The sequence below is a fragment of the Aphis gossypii genome, chromosome X, assembly GCF_020184175.1.
Source record: "Aphis gossypii isolate Hap1 chromosome X, ASM2018417v2, whole genome shotgun sequence".
NCBI lineage: Eukaryota > Metazoa > Arthropoda > Insecta > Hemiptera > Aphididae > Aphis > Aphis gossypii.
In genome coordinates, this window is record NC_065533.1 from 48172903 (window position 1) to 48194052 (window position 21150).

At 25.5% G+C, this 21150-nt stretch overlaps 2 protein-coding genes across 8 annotated transcripts; one reads left to right on the forward strand and one right to left on the reverse strand.

Moving 5' to 3' along the window:
- The first annotated feature begins 1072 nt into the window (after positions 1-1072).
- On the forward strand, positions 1073-3926 carry LOC114125031 (ubiquitin-like-conjugating enzyme ATG10). Of its 4 annotated transcripts, none has more exons than XM_050205911.1 (7): positions 1073-2021; positions 2086-2201; positions 2291-2369; positions 2721-2822; positions 2894-2991; positions 3062-3159; positions 3239-3499. In XM_050205911.1, the coding sequence occupies exons 2-7, from the start codon at positions 2097-2099 to the stop codon at positions 3276-3278; spliced, it is 522 nt and encodes a 173-aa protein (XP_050061868.1). In that variant the 5' UTR covers positions 1073-2021; positions 2086-2096; the 3' UTR covers positions 3279-3499. The 4 variants fall into 4 exon arrangements, with proteins under 4 accessions (XP_050061868.1, XP_027844307.2, XP_027844308.2 ...); XM_027988506.2 differs by lacking the exon at positions 3239-3499 and adding an exon at positions 3506-3926 and having other exon boundaries at positions 1075-2014; XM_027988507.2 differs by having other exon boundaries at positions 1075-2021; positions 3257-3499.
- A 374-nt stretch (positions 3927-4300) lies between these two features.
- LOC114125021 (protein PAT1 homolog 1) lies at positions 4301-19620 on the reverse strand. 4 transcript variants are annotated; one of them, XM_027988495.2, is made up of 14 exons: positions 19428-19620; positions 15911-16001; positions 15533-15609; positions 14125-14256; positions 13870-14004; positions 9823-9951; positions 9161-9296; positions 8225-8319; positions 7929-8069; positions 7396-7527; positions 6782-6916; positions 6553-6711; positions 6225-6449; positions 4301-6111 (listed from the first exon to the last, which is right to left on the reverse strand). In XM_027988495.2, the coding sequence occupies exons 1-14, from the start codon at positions 19458-19460 to the stop codon at positions 5839-5841; spliced, it is 1893 nt and encodes a 630-aa protein (XP_027844296.1). In that variant the 5' UTR covers positions 19461-19620; the 3' UTR covers positions 4301-5838. The 4 variants fall into 4 exon arrangements, with proteins under 4 accessions (XP_027844296.1, XP_027844295.1, XP_027844297.1 ...); XM_027988494.2 differs by having other exon boundaries at positions 7929-8072; positions 19428-19618; XM_027988496.2 differs by lacking the exon at positions 9823-9951 and having other exon boundaries at positions 7929-8072; positions 19428-19619.
- Positions 19621-21150: the final 1530 nt, after the last annotated feature.

Here is a 21150-nt window from a genome sequence, read left to right on the forward strand (position 1 = left end):
CTAAGTGAGCACAAAATGTGTTTCGTGACATAACGATTTAAGAAATGAAACTTTTTTAGTGCATATTTTTGCATATCGCGACATTTTTCTATTTTAAAATTTTAATTGCATATTTCATCTTTTAATGTGCATATTTTGATGTTTTTTATTTTTGTTTTTTTAGACATTTTTTAAGTATACAAATCATAATGCAAGAGAAAAATGTTTTATATAGCTTTGATTAATATCAAAATAAATTAATGGGTGTGACTTATATTATTATACTTATATTGCTTTTCCAAATATATTTTTCATTTTAACATTTTAGTGCATCTAGCTATTTCACGCATACTTAAAATTTTTTTACCGCACATTCGGTTAAATGCAAATATTAATAAAAAAAATTACATTAAACGTTTTAACGCACTACCTACTGTACAATAGGCGCACCGCGCTCTAGCGATGAATACGATTCTCGAACGCGTCGTCGGTAAAAACTAAACACTGAGAAGTAGTATATTTTGTGAATGGGTTCAATCTTCAAATAGTAGTACGATGTACCAGGGGCCCAGTCGGCGGGCGCTCGTCGCCGTCGTCGCCACCGCCGCCGCCGACGAGAACCGCTGCTGCTATTGCCGCGCTCGGCGGACGGTCGCCGCCGCCGTCGAGCGCCGCCCGGTACCAGTCGGATGGGCCCCTGTTCACCTAAAAACATTTGTGGGGTAAACCGGCGATCCGACGGACAGCAATGGCGATATCAACGCGGACGGCGGTCATACCAACCACGGGCCGAAAGCGCACACAAAAATGGGACCACAGCAAAAAGCAAAATAATATAAATTTTGGTCACAACGTGTAGGCGGCGGAACAGCACGGCGGCGGACGGCGCCGCTCGCCGTCGTTCAAGTCAGCGCGCCGTGTGTCACAGTCAGCTGCAGCCGCCGCGCCCGGCGGGCGGCCGCAGTAAGTCAGTCGGTGTGTTCTCGGTTGCCGAGAGAGTCCCGGCGCGGCGCACTGATAAATACGACGAAAACAACAATATTATTACCATTATTCTCCGCGATTTCGGCCTTCGGCGTCGCGGCAGCCTGTAATCGCGCTGTTGCCGACGATGTGCGTATCAGCCCCGCGTACGACGCGTTATCGTCATTCATCGCTATCGAACAATTCGATATCGGCTCGGCGTGTGCACATCGTTTTAATGTATTATAATATTATGCTCTGTTTTTCTTTGTATTTTTTTTTTTTTTTAACTTTCTTATGGTCGTTTTACAATATATGTTCCTCATTTCCGACTGTTCTTATGGCGTTTTAGCCGTTCGCGTTTTCCTCCGCAGATCGTCTTGTACGACTCGCAAACTTATCGGAACTCGCGATAAAGTCTTACTCTGGTCGTTGTCCGCCGAATCGCTTCGGATTACCGCTTACAATTTTTATCGATCGTGTGATTTTTTTTTCCTTTTGGTTTACTCAAAACTGTTGATCGTTTTAAATACGCCGTCAAAGTCTACACAAACCAACTCGCTTATTTTATTTTCACCTTCTTTGGCGTTCCGTGTGTTGGTCGGGGAAATAAATTATTGGTCCTGAATCGTTCCAGCTATAGACCTCATATTAACACCTTAGTCACGAACATGAATTAAGATTAATTAATTTTATTAATTCACGGTCACGAATAATAATATTATCTCAATTCGTGACCTCAGTGTTTTTAGGTCTATGGTTCCCGCGTCAAAATTCTATAGATATTACAATATCCGTGATATCGTCCAAGTGTGGTAGTAAACTGATAAATAATGATAACAGTTGACCGTGGTTTGCTGGTTTCGATATAATATTTTAAAATTTTCTTCGTAGACTCGTAGCATTTGGTTCTTGCTTCTTCGTTCATAGATTTCATTTTAGTATTGTAAATTCATACGTGAAACTTCTCGACGGGTTCGCGTTGTAAGAGTTAACGACGATAGTCGGCATTGGTTATCCTCGATTAGTATTGAACGAGCCCGTCCCACCATATTAGTCGAAACCGAACAAAGTATTACGTTCGTAATTGCTATTAAAGTTATTTAATCGGTGTGAACAACTCTTTTTTATATATATATATAGGTACGCCAATCATGAGCATGACGTACCAACAATTTGTCGATTACGCTACGGATTTAAAAAGTCATTCGGACTCTATAGACGACGGTTGGAGTTTATGTCAATATCAATGTCCTATGGTAAAAAACAAGCTACTGAAACTTAATGATTTTCTTTCATTCGACTATCAAAATCTTTATTTTTATAACTTCTAGTATTTTTTTTATAGAATGAAAATTATATCAAATATCTAGTAAAAAAGAAGATTCAAAAAATGAATAAATATTCATTGAAATCTGATCATTCAGGTTAGTTTATCGACCATTACTTATAATAACAACACAATGGTACCTAATATTATTATTGAAACATTGATTTAAATTTTACTAGTAATAATATGATGTATTTTACAATTGTAGGATTAAAATCAATATGGACATTATGATATTCTACTCTATCCTATCTCTGAAATTATTTTATTACGATTATTTAAGTTATATTTGTCTTACATTATAATATATTTAATCTATATTTGTAACTGCCATTATTGGATAAATTTTTCTGAAAAATGTTATTCTTATTTTTATTGATGATAATTATTCTATTAGTACTCTACATATTTTTAGAAAAGCTTTAGCTCTAAAGAATTTAATTTTTAGATTCTCATACAGAAAACAATATTCCAGTTGTATGTGAGTATCACATATTGTACAATCCAAGCTATTCATGTCCAGATGTGTTTTTTAATATGTGGTCTACTGGTAATTAAATTAAGTACCTAATTACCAAATTAATGCACTTCAAAATAAAATTTATTTAATTTCATATTTAGATGGAAAGTTACTTTCATTAGAACATGTTTGGTCACTGGTTCATTATTTTTTAAAAGAAAATGTAGAACGTGACAAGTGGAATGCTATAACCCAAGAGGTATTTACTTTTTTTCTACTAAAAAATTTTTAACAAAACTTGTGCAATAATCAAATTATTACTGTTTTAGATACATCCATTTTTTAGTACACCATTTTTCAGATTACATCCTTGTAAGAATACTCACGTTTTGGAAATGTTAGGGTTTTCATCAAAAAATAACTATGAGTAAGTTGAAGATTTTTAAATCCAGTAATGATAATTTATCATTTAGGTGTGTGATTTACATCTCTATATAAAATTTAAGTATTGTACTGTATTTCAGTGGTGCTGAACTCTGGTCATGACCAGACCAAATTTTTAAGGGTAGTAGGTATGGTTACTAGCAACGAGTGAATAAATCCTATAAACTATACATTTTAATACTAAAATTATGATATTGGGGTGGGGTAGTTAGTACAATTTAAATTAGATCGCTGTTAACCAAACCAGAATTTTGTTCAATGCCACTACTGTATTTATTAATAATCAACTATAAATTATTAAAACCGTGTATAAATTTTTATATGTTTAGATTCAATCCTCTAATAGCATGGTTAAGTACTATAAGTCCTCTCATTGGTTTAGAGATACATCTATCATATGGAAACAAGGACTCAAAAGTTGAATTTACATAATTTGTATTTCTCTTATTTTTTTTTTTTAACTGTATTTTATATTGTTATTTTAATTATTGTTAATGAAATATTATGAAATTGTATTTTGTACCAAATGAATTAAGACTGAATCCTGAACATAAGTATAATTCATTATAAGAGTGCTTGCGAAAAAAGTATTAAACGTGCACTCAAAATATTTGGGCTTATGCAATATTACATTACTATTTTGATTATGGATTTAATTTTCATTTAATATTAAGTTTATTTTCCAATAATTAATGACTTCTGTTATATAATATATATTAATGTTTTTATAAAGAAATCTTTTTATAAATATATTGTGTAATGCATGGTCTAATACAACTGACTACTAAGCAAGGGCATGGCCACTATATACAGTCGACTTATAGATGGTTGTTTCAATTTAGATACAATTTTGCAAATGCATCAATTTTAATTTATCATTTATACTGCATGTATTAATATGTATTTTTATAAGTAAATACAGAAGTATCAAACAATAAATATATAATAATTACAACAAATTGAGACTGTTGGAAAATTTACAATGTGCAAATACTCTTTAAAAAGATAATAGCACATTTACTAGAAAAATTATATTCTGAGTATTCTGACATACCTGTAATAAGGCCTTCAAAATATTAGCAACAAATTGCATATACAATTCAACAAAACAAACAATATTGTGATTAGGAAGTTAAAAACAATACATTTTTATTTTTTTGAATTTTACATATAACAAATTCTAAAATAATTATACAAATAGACTTATAAATAAACTAAATTTTATTACAAATAATTATAAATTAATACATTGCATCCAGTATATAAAAAGAATTTTCCAATGTTATATTAAAAAAAAAAAAAAAATGGTAAATACAAATGTTACAATATTGGTATATATATTCTATACATGCAAAAAAAAAATTAAATAAAAAAATTCACTAAGCAACATTAATTACAATACAGGGAGACTTTAAAATAATATATAATATAAAGAAAAATCACTCAATTTTACATAAATATTACAATACATCAATGGCGATAATTTTTAAATATATATATATTTTTTAAATCTTTGGGGTTTTTAAAATTTAAAAAAAAACCATAATTCAACACAATTAAATATAATAATTTTTAAGTATATGATCTACATATAATAATTTATTCTATACTAACATTATTTTATTTTAACAGTATTTTTTTTTTTTTTTTTGTACATAAATGTAATATTGACATAATGATAAAAAAATTATTTAATGGTCAGTTATTTAAAATTTTCTACTTTAGTAATAAGATGTAACTTTTTTAATCAATAAATAATTAAAAACCCAAACATAACGATAGGGATCAATTTAATTTGAAATTGCACATAATAACTAAATAGGTACTTAAATTATTTTCCTTTATAAACTTGCACAATCAGTTACCATAATCATTGTGACTTATCAGTAAATGTATAGGATTCATACCCACTATAAATTACCAAATATCTAGTGCTCGAATTATTTAACAGTAAATATTTCACATATATATTTGATAATTTAAAAGTTATTAATTAGTTAATTCCACTTTAAATAATGATAATAAAAATGAAATTATATCAGGTCATTTCATAAAATAAATTACGTTAAAAAAAAATATATATATAGGAATTATTAAATCGATTAGTATATTAAACAAACATAATTACTTTTTATGAAAATAATTATTAGAAATTATTTTTAAAAAAATGTTCCTTTAATTAATATTATCATTGGAACTACATTAATATAAAAATAAGTATTCATAATATTAAAATAATAAGTTTAAAGCAAAATTAAAATTATACTTTGATAAAAATGAATATCAACATGGAAATTAACTAATTATAATAAGAAATTGTTTTATATTTTACTAAGTATTAATGAGTTGGGAACAAATATAAGGTAAGTATGAAAAGAAAAATACCATGTTTAATGGTGACAAATGTATAGTACACCTAGTAAAATCTTAAGTGAAATACAATGCACATTAAGATTAACAAAGTTAATACAATCAAATAGTTTTCAATCAAAAAACTTTCAACATTATTTACAATAAAAACGCTTATTTAACTAGAAAATAAAGTGCAAGAGAGATTACAATTTTTTGAGAGGTTCTCAAAATAATTTATCCATTGTAGTTTAATTCTATGCAGTGATAATTGTTACTTAGATGAAAGCAAATCATGTGTCATGAATAATGATTATTTCTTAGTTGTGTCGCCCAAGAAACTGATTCTTTGTACGAGGTTTAATCTTTTTTCAAGTGTAATAGATTGATCTAACGGCAAATATGTGAGATGCTGTTCTATAATTTTTTTATCCAAACCAATGACTGGTCTTTGTATTGTATTTTCTGAGCCAACAAATATAACATTGCTTATGAAAATACTCCATTGTTTCAATACCTTTCGTTCTGTTGTTGGTCGAACTTCTTCTGCTCGTTCAATCATATTTGCTATAACTGATATGCCAAACTAAAAACAAATATATGTTTTAATAAATATAATAATAAGTGAATACCATCATATTTTCAAATGTTTCAATTTATATAAAATAATAATGAAAGTAAAAATATGTGTTAACTTACAACACTTATCAAAACGTATGAAAGATTTTTCATTAAATACTCTGCAATTTGATTTAATTCAGTGAGACTTAAGCAGAATATCCATTGTCTTATATACGGCAAGAAAAGTAATAATAATTGATCTTCATTATCCTTTGAAATTATTGTACAAATTGAAGGTCCAAAAAATACACTCCATAAAAACGATGGGTTTTTGAGATGGGGTAAAATTCTATGCACCAATTGCTAATAATCAAATGAATGAGACAAATAAATTCATAAGTTTTCAATGATGCCATAAATTCAAAATATAAAATTAAACTAGTTTAAATACTATTGCATCGCTTACTTTTCCTTTACGTATAGTCACATATGAAACTAAGTGATGTAAGTGGTTAGACAAAATTTCTGTTAGTTCATCAATGTATTGTTGTACAGTAGGCGCTGCTTGTGCTTTGTTCCTTATTGCATAATATGTTTGTTCTATTTTCAGTAGTGGTATATACATCTGAAGAGCAATACATTTTATATTTTATAAACACTCAACATAAATATTTATAATATAAAATTTAACTAACATGTTCAATTTCTAAAAGGATTTGTTTTGAATTTTTTTGAGCAACTACAGCTCGGTCTGTTGAAGATGTAGAAGAAGGTGCAAAATCGTTTGTTTCTATATCAATCATTTTTCTTGGAGTTATCACACTGCCAATCTAAAAATATACACAACATAATAATAAAATTTGAAAAAAATAGTATTTAAATTCATTAATAATTAAAAAATTACTATTTTCAACTACATAAAATAAAAATGTATATTAACCATTTAAAAAAAGAAAATTTTTTTATAAATAAAATGTGTAACAAATTAAACCATTAAACGTTTAATAAAATATGATAAAATAAAGCTATAATTTAATAGTTATAATATTGATGGGCATTGATATCATAAAGATAAGTATTAATGAGGTTTAAACTTAATTTACGATTTTCAATCACCATAATTTAAGTTAGGATAATTGCATAATTTGTATATAGTATAAAATTAATTATTATTTTAATAAATCAATTAAATTTCAATATTTTTTTTCAAAAAATGGAAACCTTCTTAAAACCCTAGATTGTAATTAATAATAATTGCTAATATTTTTAACATTTATTATTATATGAGACATAAATAAAAGTAACATACCAGTACTTTTCCTAAAGAATTTTCAAAATGTAATTGTGTATATGAATTGTTAAATTTAGATTGTGTATCCGTTTGATGAAAATTATTGTTGGGTTTAGGTCCGCTTGATCCATGATGACGTTTTTGATACATCTGCAAATTATAAAGTACAATCGTTATAATAACCAAAAGAAGTAATTATTTTTTTAAATATTAAGTTTAATTAAGTATTTGTTATTATAAACATGTAAATTACAATATTAACTATTTTCTGAAGTATTTTTCTTTTAATAATTTATTTTCAAATATTAAGTATAATATTTTTAACTAAAGTACAAAAAAATGTTACTATTTATAAATTGAATTATAATTATATTTTACTCTATAAAAAACTTGATTTTATTTTTCTATTTAACAATTATTGAAAAATGTATATTAGCAAATTTGTATTTTTTACATGTTTAAAAAGATTAAATAATAAAAAGCTAATTAAACTTAATATTTTCAAAGACAACCACTAGTCTCCCGTAAGACACTATTATTTTTTTACTAACCGTAAAATAGTAATCTTCTTCTAATGGGTTACTATTATGGAACTGTATGGTCTGTATTCCAGCTAACCAGTGTTTTTCTCTTACCGTCATAAACCCAGCACCGTAATCAGTAAAATCTGATTGTTCATCAAACGTATAATTCTTCTGAAAAAAATTTGTAATACTAATATATCATGTGGAATAACATTTTCTAACTGATATCTGCTTAATGAATTTAGAACCCAAAATTGTAAGTCATGATATTATATAGATTTATAGGATTAACTTATTTTTTAAAAAAAACACTGATAACTAACCATTTTAGGAAAATTCTGATAAACCATGTTGTTATTAAATCTTTTAACGTTATTTACAAGATTCCTGGGAACGTTATTGTTATTCCTTGGAAAATCTGAAATAAAAAAACAGTAATTGTGTTTATAAGACAAATAAGTAATTATTATTCTTAAGGCTCAGAAGTTATAAAATTTAAAATTGATAAAATAGGCACAAAATAAATTGAAAATTTATAAAAAAAAAAAATAATAATATATTAAATACATAAAAAAGTTATTCAAAACTTAAAAAAAATAATAATTTTAACTTATTAATTATTTATTACATACATATGAATAGCCAGGAGGGGCCGTATAAGTTTGATATGGAGAGGTGGCAGGGTGTAATTTGACACTCATATTATAACTATATTTTATTTGCCTGCCATAAAATTTATATTCATGTTGATGACCAGGGATGGCAAAAGGCAGGAGCAGACTAGGCGATAGCCCAGGGCGGCAACTTTTGTCTAAATACCCAATGGGCAGCATTTTAGCATTTATTTAGTTTTAATAGGGCGGCATTTATACTTTAGCCCAGTATGGCAAAATAGCTTGAGTTGGCTCTGCTGATGATCTATACGTACAAGTATTGATTATAAATTCTAATACATATGTTTCATAATTAATGGTAGAAGTTACAAAAAATGTATTGTACATAATGTATAATAATGGCTTACTATGGGTTTCTTGCATATTTTGAAAAAAAAAGGTCTGGCTATGCCTATGATTACATAATAGTAACTTAACTAGCTTAATACATTTTAATTTTATTAAAAATATCTATGATATTTATGAAAAACTAGTTGGGTAACAATATTATGACCAAAGTGTTATTGTGAGAAAGAACTTCTAATAATATTGTTAAAAAAAACAAAAAAAAAAAAAAGAGTATAATTATAATGCAAAATAAATTACTTTTTGGTACAACACGAACATTTGGTAAATTGTACTGGGGAATTTCACGTTTATAGTACTGAGAAAAAGGTAAATATCCTTGATTCACCTCTGGAACAGGGCGGTTGTAAGTTGGATTTATTTTTACAGCATCAATCTATAAACAATAATAAATATTAATTTATCCTTATTAAGTACCTATTATTTTCATATCAGCAATGAAAATAAAACTTAATTATAAATACTAAGTAATATTTATGTTGTAGATTTTTTACAAAGATATACAGAAACAATTATCTAATTAAATTAATACATAAAAACATAAAATACATTTAAATCAAAAATATACATATAGGTATTAATGTTAGTTATGTTTATCAATGAATAGTGTTGGGATTTTGATCCATTTTGCAATATGCATGCAATTCATATTATAAGTAATTTAATTAATCATGATCAATTATTAATCTTTTGCCATTTTCATTTCTAATTGCTTTTTAATAATATACCAATTTTTATAAAAATATAATTCAGATTACTTGTTTAAAATAGTTTTAAGCAAAATTTAAATTAATCAAGTTTTTACAGTATCATTTACATTTTAACTACACTATTAAGGAATCAATATCCCAATCCTATTAATACATTAAAATATTGTTTTTTTTTAATAAAATAACAAATACCAATTGTCTTTCCAAGTCAGCTACACTTATGGCTGATGAAATGACTTTTGGTGGAGGTTTAGTCAAAATATCATCTATGTGTCCATTTACATTTACTTCTCTGAACCCAGGAGGTGCGTTGAAAACATTCTATGAAACAATGAGTTAGTTTTATGATTAAAATGTTAATATACATACAATTTTAACAACTAGTGATAATTTGCAATACAATTATTAAAAAAATATTGCAAAACTAGTCATGCACTCATGCATACATACATTTGTGGTTAAAATATTATTATTCATTAACATCTGTATTCAAGTAATAAAATTTAAAAAAAATTTAAATTTATGCATTATAACAAATAATCAACATTTAGTAAAATCAAAAACCAATTATCTCTAAAAATAATCTAAACAATTTTATAAAAAAAGATTATTTAGACTGAGTACTAAAACTAGAACTATTACTTTACTTAACTATATAACTAGATCTATTAACTTCAATTTAAATATAAAAATATATCATATTATAACCTATAAAGATGTGAGACATGATCAGAGTTCATGTATACTTGTTACATAAGATGTGTTATTGGGAAAGATGATATCATCTAGATTTTAAATTAGACTTTAAAATATGCTAATATGACATTTTTTTATAATTATTACTAACAATTGTTCATTGGCACTTGACACTCATTATTAGGGATGTGAATTTGTAAGGCATTTTTTTGGTGATTGTGAAACGTAGCTTTGTAAGTACATAATTTAAATTATATAAATTATATAACAACGAATCGACTTATGAAACTTTTATTTTGAATATTTTTCCAGTTTTTGGTCATTTTTTTGTTATATTTTCTTTTTTAGTTCATTTTTTATTTTTAATTAAATTCTGAAATTTAATTCAATATTTAATTAATATTATACTTGAAAACTTTTTTTTTGTTATGCACTATTTTAAAAATTTTTAAAAATGTTGCACATGAAATTCAAATTCAATCAACACTTCAAGTTTTTTTTTTTAAAAGACATTTTTATGCATGTAAAATGTAATGTAGTAATGTATAATATCCTATAATGTCAATATAATTATATAAATTAAATTGAAAACCATTTTAAGTGCATTATATACTATAATTTTTGGCATTTTATATTACATTTTTTGTATTTTAAGTGCATTAAATTCACAGCCCTACTCATTATACAAAAACTAATGTAAATTAATTTATACCCAATACTTGGGTTTCAATAATTCAATATAAAACTGAAGGAATATTGTTTCATTTATTTTTTTTTTTTACACAGGTTGACTTTTACATACTTTGTCTTTTATTGTAAGTTTAATTTATTAAAATATGATGGAATGCTGATTGTATAATTTGTTGTTAAGTATTTTATTGACTTAAAATAACATAATCTAAATTTATATCCTGTAATATTTCAATTGTTATTATTATACATAGATATAAGACTGAAAAAAATAAGTATTTTTGAAATAATTAATTGTATATAGATTAAGTATAAACAGCAACCAATCACCGAGGAAACAAATAAAAAATATGTAATTTATTTAGTTGGCACAATCTTTACATAGTTTAAGATGCTTGCTAGTTTCAATGTGTTTTATTATTGTGACGGAATATCAATACATGTATAAATAATGTAAGCATTAAATTATTAATATAAGTAATATATTTAAATTCAAATTCAAAAATATCATATAAATATATCTACATTTATAAAACACAAGTCAGAATAAATTATATTTCTATACTTAACAAAAACATATCTAATAGTTATACAATTACAGTATTTAACACAGAAGCAAGCTTTGAAAAAATACCCATTACCAGGGTTATAAGAGTTATTACTTATACAAGTTATAATTATCAAATTGACTGCTATAAGACTGTTGCATCGTTGTTTTCTTTTAGTGTCACAATATAATTTTAGTTATTTTATTTATTTTATATTAATGTTTGATACATATTTAATTATATATAAATAATCGATTTAACTCTTTCAGACTTGAATTTTTTTTGACATTTTATGTCTTTGCTTTGGCACACAGAATTGAAAAGCGTTCCAGCCCGGTTATATAAAAATAACAATAGCAGTCGTGTCTTTAATTTTTATCAATTACCCTATACACCAATTATATAAGATAACAAGGACAGCAAAGACATAAAAACATAGATTTCTATATAGAACTAGATAGCGAACTCCTGCTATCAATATTGAAGTCCGGTTTTTCGGTTTACATGGGATTTTATACAGCAAATTAATTATTTTTTTGCATGGAAACTCTTAAACCAATATCAAACTATATATCAACTTATTTTGCCTACATACCTAGTAGGTATAGATTTTCCCGTCTTCTAATAAATCGAATATGTATTGTTCACGTAAGAAGAATTTTACGAGCAATTTTAAAAATAGGTATTCAACGATAATCAGCATAACAGTATTATAGTAATCATACTTGTATTATATTATAGTAAGTATTAACTAGGTATTCATTGATTAATTATAATAAATTTAAATCATTCAAAATAATATTAAAATATTATATTTTTGTATCCGAATAGAATATAATATACAATATGGATGTATAATAAACCGATCAAATTAACACTTACGTATCCGTCCGATATCCGTCTATCATTCGAAAATAAACATAAGTAATGTAACTAATAAGTACGATCATCCGATTAGACCGATGGGTCATATAAAATAAAAATTACCAAACATTCAAACGTTCCTACCATACGTAATAATCAAATAGTTTATCAATGTCCAATGGGCAATGGTGTTAGTACGACGAATAACAAGTTTACTATGATGTGACGTAATTAGTTATCACTGAATTTAATTTTAATTTAATTTATAACAAAAATAGAAAAAAAATGAGAGAATCTTTTTCTTTATATTTTCCCATATAAATATCTAAATATAAATCGAACCAATATAGTTATGACAATAACAATCGCATTAACATATTCCTAGAAACCTACCACATCGATAAGTAATAACTAATAAGTATAGAATAACCCGCATACGTAATTGATGAATCATGAAGTATTGGGTCTGAAAGGATTAAGACAATTTTTATATATTTATATCATTCTGTGTGAATTTTTCTCCTCTATACAATATTAATAAGTATTCATTAATTCATTAGTCATTACTAGGGCTGTGAATTTATAAGAAAATGCATTTTTTTTATGATTGTGAAACGTAGCTTTGTAAGTACATCATTTGAATTATATAACAACGAATCGATTTATGAAACTTTTATTTAGCGTATTTTTCCATGTTTTGACTTTTTAATTTTTTTGCAATTTTAGGTCATATATTCCTTTATTAGTTCATTTTTCGGTAATAGTAATTCAATTTCGAAATTTAATTCAATATTATACTTGAAAACATTTTTTTTTGTTTTACACAATTTTAAATATTTTTAAATATGTTTCAAGTGAAATTAAAATTCAATCAACATTTTAATTTTTTTTTTTTTTAATTAACACGTTTTTATGCATGTAAAATGTAATGTACTAATGTATAATATCCTATAATATCAATATAAACATAAAAATTAAATTAAAAACCATTTTAAATGTATTTTATACTATAATTTTTGGCATTTTAAATACATATTTTATTGCATTTTTTTTGACATTTTTTAAAGATTTTTTAGTGCATTCAATTCACAGCCTTAGTCATTACCTACTAAGTCCAACACCACAGAAAGTACTCAAGTTGACATATAAATGTGATCATTACAGCTTATGGTTATATGGTGTGTAAATAATATCAAGGTATAATTGCCAGCAAAAATACTATAAATTATTATATTCTGATACTAATGATACTATGCGAATACTGGTGGTCGCATAACAGTCAACATGTTAATTAAAGCACATTTAATATACTTAATTTATTAAGCACACTATTTATCACAGTAAACCAGTTTAATAATAAATAATAATCAACGGTGAAAAAGGCAAACAAAATTTTGAAATAAACATAACTAGTCAATTCTTAGAGCATGCAATTATTTACTCGTGGTATAGGATTTGAGCCTTGAACTGGAATTGGTCTTCTAATTGGACCACAATTATTACTTGGTAGATTAATACCATAATTTTGATTTACAAAATTTAAATTATTTTGATATTGGAAAGGTAATGGTAAAGGCTGAAAGTAATTAATAATTAACAAATATATTAGCAAAATGTATAGGCAACATCGTTTTACAAACAAAAACAATTTATTTGCAATGGTTTACTTAATAATATGTTAACATAATTATATTACCGGTACTTCATATTGGTGGTTAAATGTATGTAACTGCCTTAATTCTCTTTCTAGATCTGGTAATGTTTTCAAAGACTCGGTGAACACATTTGGATCAGATGGAATTGAATTAGCTAAATAATCATTGACTTCCTATTAAATAAATCATTTTAATTAATCAAAATAGATTTCAATTTATTAAACTGTTTAATTTAAAAAAACATTTGATATATTGATATCTCAAATTTAAATTATGGAATATCTTTAATTATATTTTTAATGTAAATTTAAAATATTATTTCCCATCACCTAACTACCAAACACATCTAAAGCAATCTATAAATCTAACGTACCACTAACTAATAAGAAATTTGGTAAAAAATAGTTATTAGTAACTATAAGACAGTATTATGCCTAATATTAATTTAATATTGTACAAAATTAAGAAAAAATATTTAAAAGATCTTAATCTAGATCATATTATATTTTAATAACATTAAAAGCTTATAATTTTATTTGTTATGTATAAAACATAATGTTTTATTGAACTTGCTACACCCATGGCCCATCATAAGCTACGCTTTTGGAGCGGTGTCATAAATTGTATTTACTTTTAATTTTTGTTGTATATACAAATATATTAATTGACAATAAGCTAAATTCAAAAAGATATAGTTCATAATATATTATGACTAAACCTTAAAATATAAGTATATTGTACATAACCTACATTAAGAGATTATACCAGCATTTGTTGTCTCCTTCTTACAAATGTGTAACATAGCAAATCTACAAACAGCAGTTCATGTTTAACTTTATTAGCTTTAATATACGAGTGAATCAACTTATTATGAAACTTAATAGTAAGAACTTTATCTGAGTTTGTATTATGTTGGAATTTAACTACAATTCTGTTTTTAAGCGAGTTATGACTGAGTATTTTATCTGTAGCCACTATTTTATACTTACAAAACTTGATAAGAAATTAAAGTATTATAAAAATTCTACACACAGGTTAAATTTCATAATGGGTTAATTAATTTTAATATTAAAACTAACAAAGTTAAATGTGAACTACTGAACATAGATTTGATATATTACGCACTTGTACAACAGAAAAAAAAATACAGGTGTCCTCTTTAAAATATTTAAATCATCTATCATGTAAAATGACTAGACATTATTCGAGATTACTAATTAACAATACTATCTAACATAACAACAGTTTTGTGAAGGATGGCTGATTAGTAATTACCTATTGGAACCTAAGCTCTTGACATGAAACTTGTGTAATATTTTTAAAATGTACTCTGAATTTATAAACTATTAAAAATAATTTCATTCACTGTTGTAAATTAAATAGTTAATATATATAGGTACTAACTTACTTAAATAAAAACAATAATACAAATAATATAAATAAACTAACTGTTTCATCAGGCCATTTTTTTTTAATAACTTCATCATATTGAGCATATTTTTCGTGATCTGCTTCCCAATCACCATCTATAAGAATAAATATTTAACAACACAAATTAAAATTAGGTGTCAAATTTGTTATCTTGAAATAACATGTTTAAATAATTCACTAAGTATAGGTAATATGAATTCCTTTGTGAATTATTACTTCTAAAAAACAAAACGACAAACAACAAGAACTTGGAAAGTTTTAATTATAATTAAAATAAATTTTATTTTTATAAATAGTTCCGAATATTTCATACTTTAAATATTCGTAGCTTAACAAAATTCAATACACACTTTTATAAGTAAAAAATTATATTACTTTCACCATATACAATATTACCTGACATATCATTCCCAAAAGTCTCATCATTAAGAGCATCATATTTGTCTTCATCATAAATTTCTTCTTCAAAATCATCATCAAACTTTGCCTATGTAAATAATAAAAATAAAATATAAAATTTTAAATAAAAATGTATAGATTAAAAATACTTAATGGATACTTATAGGCACACACATTTCCCTAACTTATAATATATTTAATATATTGTAATATGAGATAGCATACAATTATTATACATTCTTTGTTTAAAAAGTTTTTAATGTATTATTTTGTTTTACATTAAATTTTAAGAACATATATTACTATTATTGTACTATTAAAAATATAAACTGGTAGTACTGATAATCATTTTTTTTTATCAATAAATGTTTTAATAATATTAACATACAAAACAAAATTATAACTTAGAATAAAATTACATATGTCATCCAATCATCAAGAACATATTAATAAGATATTATAAATATTATATTAAGGGCCGTTTTTACAATTTTCAGTTAGTGCCTGATAACGCTAACCAGAAGAATTTATCATGAGTTAATCGATAGAGTTCTACTGATTAGTCTTAACCGACATTTAACTGGACATTGTAAAAACAGCCCTTAATCAATAATACCATCATAATTATTTTCATTTGGTTGAGGACTTTTAAATTAAGCTGATTTTAAAATAAAAGTAGAATAACTTGAAACTGGAAGACTTGGATCATCAATTAATTTTAAGAGGACAGAGGTACATTATAATATCATATAATATATTTATTACAAAATAAATGTAATAGATAGAAGATGTTGATGACATAAAAAAAAAATATCAAAAATTAACAAAAAAAAAAAAAATGATTTAATGTCCTAAAAATATAAAATATTAACTAAAATTTTAAATTACAATAAATATTTTTTCAATATATCTATGTAAATTTAATTTTGTTAATCAAATTTATTCCATAGGATTTGTAAATATAATATTTGTTAAGCATGAATTAATGGTGTATTTTATATGTAATAAATAATAAAAACCAGGGATAAGATGTTGATTACATTTGTAATAAACTAATAAGTAATAACTCTTATTACAACAAAAACCAAATAATAATAATAATAATAAAACTATTTTTTTGAACAAATTCTCTTTAAAATCTAAAATTTGAGAATAATGCTGCACATTGTATAAAAACTACTAAAAATGATCTATAATATGAAAAAAATAACGTTAAATACAAAATAAAATTTGATTATTCTGAACCAAGAGTGCATGAAATAAATTTTTAGCTATGATAGCATTTTATAGAATCAAAATAGTGACATTGAACACACACTTATGGTGGTGCATTTGAACCACCTAAAATTGTAGGTGGATCTTTGGTGAATAGGTAAAAGTATTTAACCATAATCATAGTTAATACTATTTCTATAATAAGTATAAAGTAGTTACCAGTAAAGTTAATTAGTTTTTAGTTTTTTGTTAGTTGTAACCTAACATTAGATAAACTTTAATTTAACTGAAATCATAAATTAATATTATAAAATATTTCAAAATATTTTTATAATATTTATGTATTAAAATTTTATTCTTGCATAATAAATAGTGAATTGGTAAGATGTAAAATAATTTTTAATATTCTATTAATGTATACAAACGTGCTATCAAAATTTTATTTTTTATTAAAATAAATACATTTAATAAAACTAAAAATACAATTGTTTAACAAATGTATTGTAGAAAAGGTATGTTGTTTGTGAGCAAAGCAAGTGGCTTTGTATGGTTTGGTGTTATAAATATTTTCTAAGTTTTTAAATAATGAGTTAGATAGATGGGTGAGTGCGATTTCGTGAGAGTTGAACCACCTTTTTTTAACAAAGCTTGAGTCACAGGATCAAAGGAAAAAAATGCAAAAATCATCAACTTCCAATCTTAAGCATTAGATAATATTGGTAATAATATAAACATTATAATATGTAAGTTTTATAATAAAAATGTTGTGAACAACACAATTTAATAGTTTACTTGTGTTATTACATATTATAAACATGAAAATAATATAAACATGTCAGCATTATTAGGTCATCCTATATCCTGCCATAGATTAAGAAAGAAGTAATTACACTCGACACTATCTTCAAAGATTTTTTGTCAGAATATTATAATAATTATGCCACAAATAACTATATAACTGTAACCAATTCTATGCAACATTAAAAAATTAAAGATTATTTTTTTTTGTTACAGCTGGAAACATAAAGATGAGTTGGTGAGTTACCTATGTTCCTCAATATACAATATGCTATACCTATAGGTACAATATTGTAGTTCAATATTTTTGTATTTATTATTAACTTTAATTGTATGCACACTGTAATCATTATTGTTCTAAACTTATTTATTTTTGTACTTAATTAATTAATTACCCTTTAAGGGTGTCAATTAATAAATAAATAAAAAATTGAAAAAAATAATATTTCCTTCAAAAATTATAGAAAAAGGCTTTTATATTTTAGGAATGTACAAGTATACTGTGTACCACTCTTCTCTAACCAGCTGCACAAATGATACTAATACTAATAGGTTTTATTAAATCTATCTATTTTTCATAGTCATGAACTTTAAAATGACTGAAGTACCACATACAGTGGTACAATATATATGTTTATTTATTTGACAACTAGTAGAGTTCTTTTCTGACACACACAAAAGAAAAATAAGCACATATCTTCTTAAAGAAAAATAAACAAATTAAATGTATCAAATAACAATGTATACAATTTCAGAAATAAATAAATACCCTTAATTATATTTTTTATGAATTCAAACCACTCTAAATTTGAAACACTATTTGATCCTACGTAATTTAACATATTCATTTACAAGGAATCACAAACAAATGAGAAAGAAACCCTTATCAACAACAAATAACTTGTTTGAAACAAATAACTGGAAGGATATTTGAAGATTTTTAAAACATGGTTCATTAGTTGAAAAAAAAAATAATATGTGTATGAATCTGTAGTCAGTATATTTAAGTCCAAAAATAATCAAAATTATCAAAAAAGTAGTGATCATAAATTCAAATAGAAAATATTTGTTCTACATTAAATATGAAGAATAGTATGAATGTACAATTAGTGAACAGAAATTATCCAACCTCATTTTTTAATAATTATTAGGTATGAACTTAGCATCGGAAAAGCACTAATATAATACGTATTGCAATACCTAAACAAAGTCAGAGAATATAAAGTATAAAACTGCACTCATTTTCGATTAAGTCCAATACAAGTAGTACAAGTTAGAAACAAAAATAAAAATATATTGGTATACGATGCCACCGTATGTCACAATCACTCAAATATTTAAGGCAAACGATAGACTTATAAAATTCGGCTCTAATCGTTCGGAGTCAGAATAAAATTTGTCTGCGATCACAAGTCTAACGATCTATCGTTTGAAACCATAGATATACAGTATTATATCGGAATACACTGCTGAACTGGACTATAAAAATGGATGATTTTACCTGTTGATCCGTCATAAAATCTTCACCGTCCATGGCGAACGGCGATGCGTCAGTTTCTGCCTTTCTAGAGGAGAAACCTGAAATATTTCGCGGTGTCGTACTCGTTTCGAACTTTACTTATGCCATAGTCTTTCGCATCTTCACTAACACGAAAAACATGCACTAAAGAATTTTTTTCTTAGTTGATAAAAATTTGATAAGGTGCAACGACGATTTGGAGGTTATATCGGCGATGTTCTGGGCGGGCTAGCTATTTGATACAGAACGTCTGTTGACTATTTATCCGACGATAGGGCCTGAGTATCTGACGAGCAACTACAGATTGTATCATTTATTCTCTAACCGGTAAATCAATCAATGATTATTAAAATTATAAAATATTTAAAATTATTTATTTATTTCATTGACGTTAACAATCACTGGTAACTTATTATCGTACCCATTGATAACACGCGTGATTATTATTGTCATTGATTAAATAATATAATTTCATTCAAATTTTTAAGCGAATTGACACGATAATGCGATATTATTATGCAGACTGACAAAATACAAATGTCCATTACGATTTATTATTATTACTGAAGTAAACCATAGTAAACTATGTAAAATCTGAATTATTGTATTTATTTTATCATTTTATGCATTGAATGTATTAGGACTTTAGAAAATGAGTAGAGTGAATGGCGAAAATACTTAGACCTTAGACGGGCCATTATACATATTGGTACATGTGTTAGATTTTATAAAATAATATTATTAAGAATAATACGAACAACAACGGTGGTAAATGACCACAAACTAAGTATCATAAAAATATATATTACTAAATATATTTACTTTAAGACAATGGATAGGCCAGTATTTAGGGGGGAGCGGCAATGGGGACATTTACTCCAGGCAGCCAAATATTGATCTATTTTTGGTGGGAGGGAGGGGGCACAACAATTTTAAATACGGCTTTGACAATGAATATGGGTTATGAATAATTTAATTTAACATTTTTTCAATTCAAAATTTTAGATTATAAACAAAGCGTATGTTTTTTCCCTATTTATCATTACTTTTTAACAGTAAAAATTTTTCAATTTTCAAAAGTGGTTACAATATAGTATCAAATTGGATTTAAACATCTAATTAAAAGGTACCTATATCTACATAGTAAGGTTAAAAGTAAAAATACCTAGTAATATAAATAATAACCGAGGAAATAATAAAAATAAAGGAAAAACTCAAATTTTTACGCAAAATTAATATCTATACTCAATAAATTTTTTTTGTATAAATCAAAAACGAGTAGCCAGTAGGTAACCATAGATCTAATAAATATATATCACGCAATAATCTACATTTATAATTAGGATAACTTTGGTGTATGTATACCGTACGTACCATTTACGTAGTTATTATTTGTATTTGTATAATAATGGTGTAATATATGTTAGAAGATAGATTTTACGTTGAGAATATGCTTATACCTATGTATTTGTACATTTTTCCTGATAAAATTACGTTTATTCTACGTTTATGATAATATGTTGATTATTGGTTGGTTAAAGTGTCGAACTTAGGTTTAAATACAGAACGGATATACCATATACGTACCTATATTTTACGTCTAGTTGAGAATTTAAGATCGGTCAGCACATTTTTTTTTTTTTTTATTCGAACCAGCGGTGGGTGGAGTGATGGATCAAATTTTTTTAATAAAATATTGAGTAAT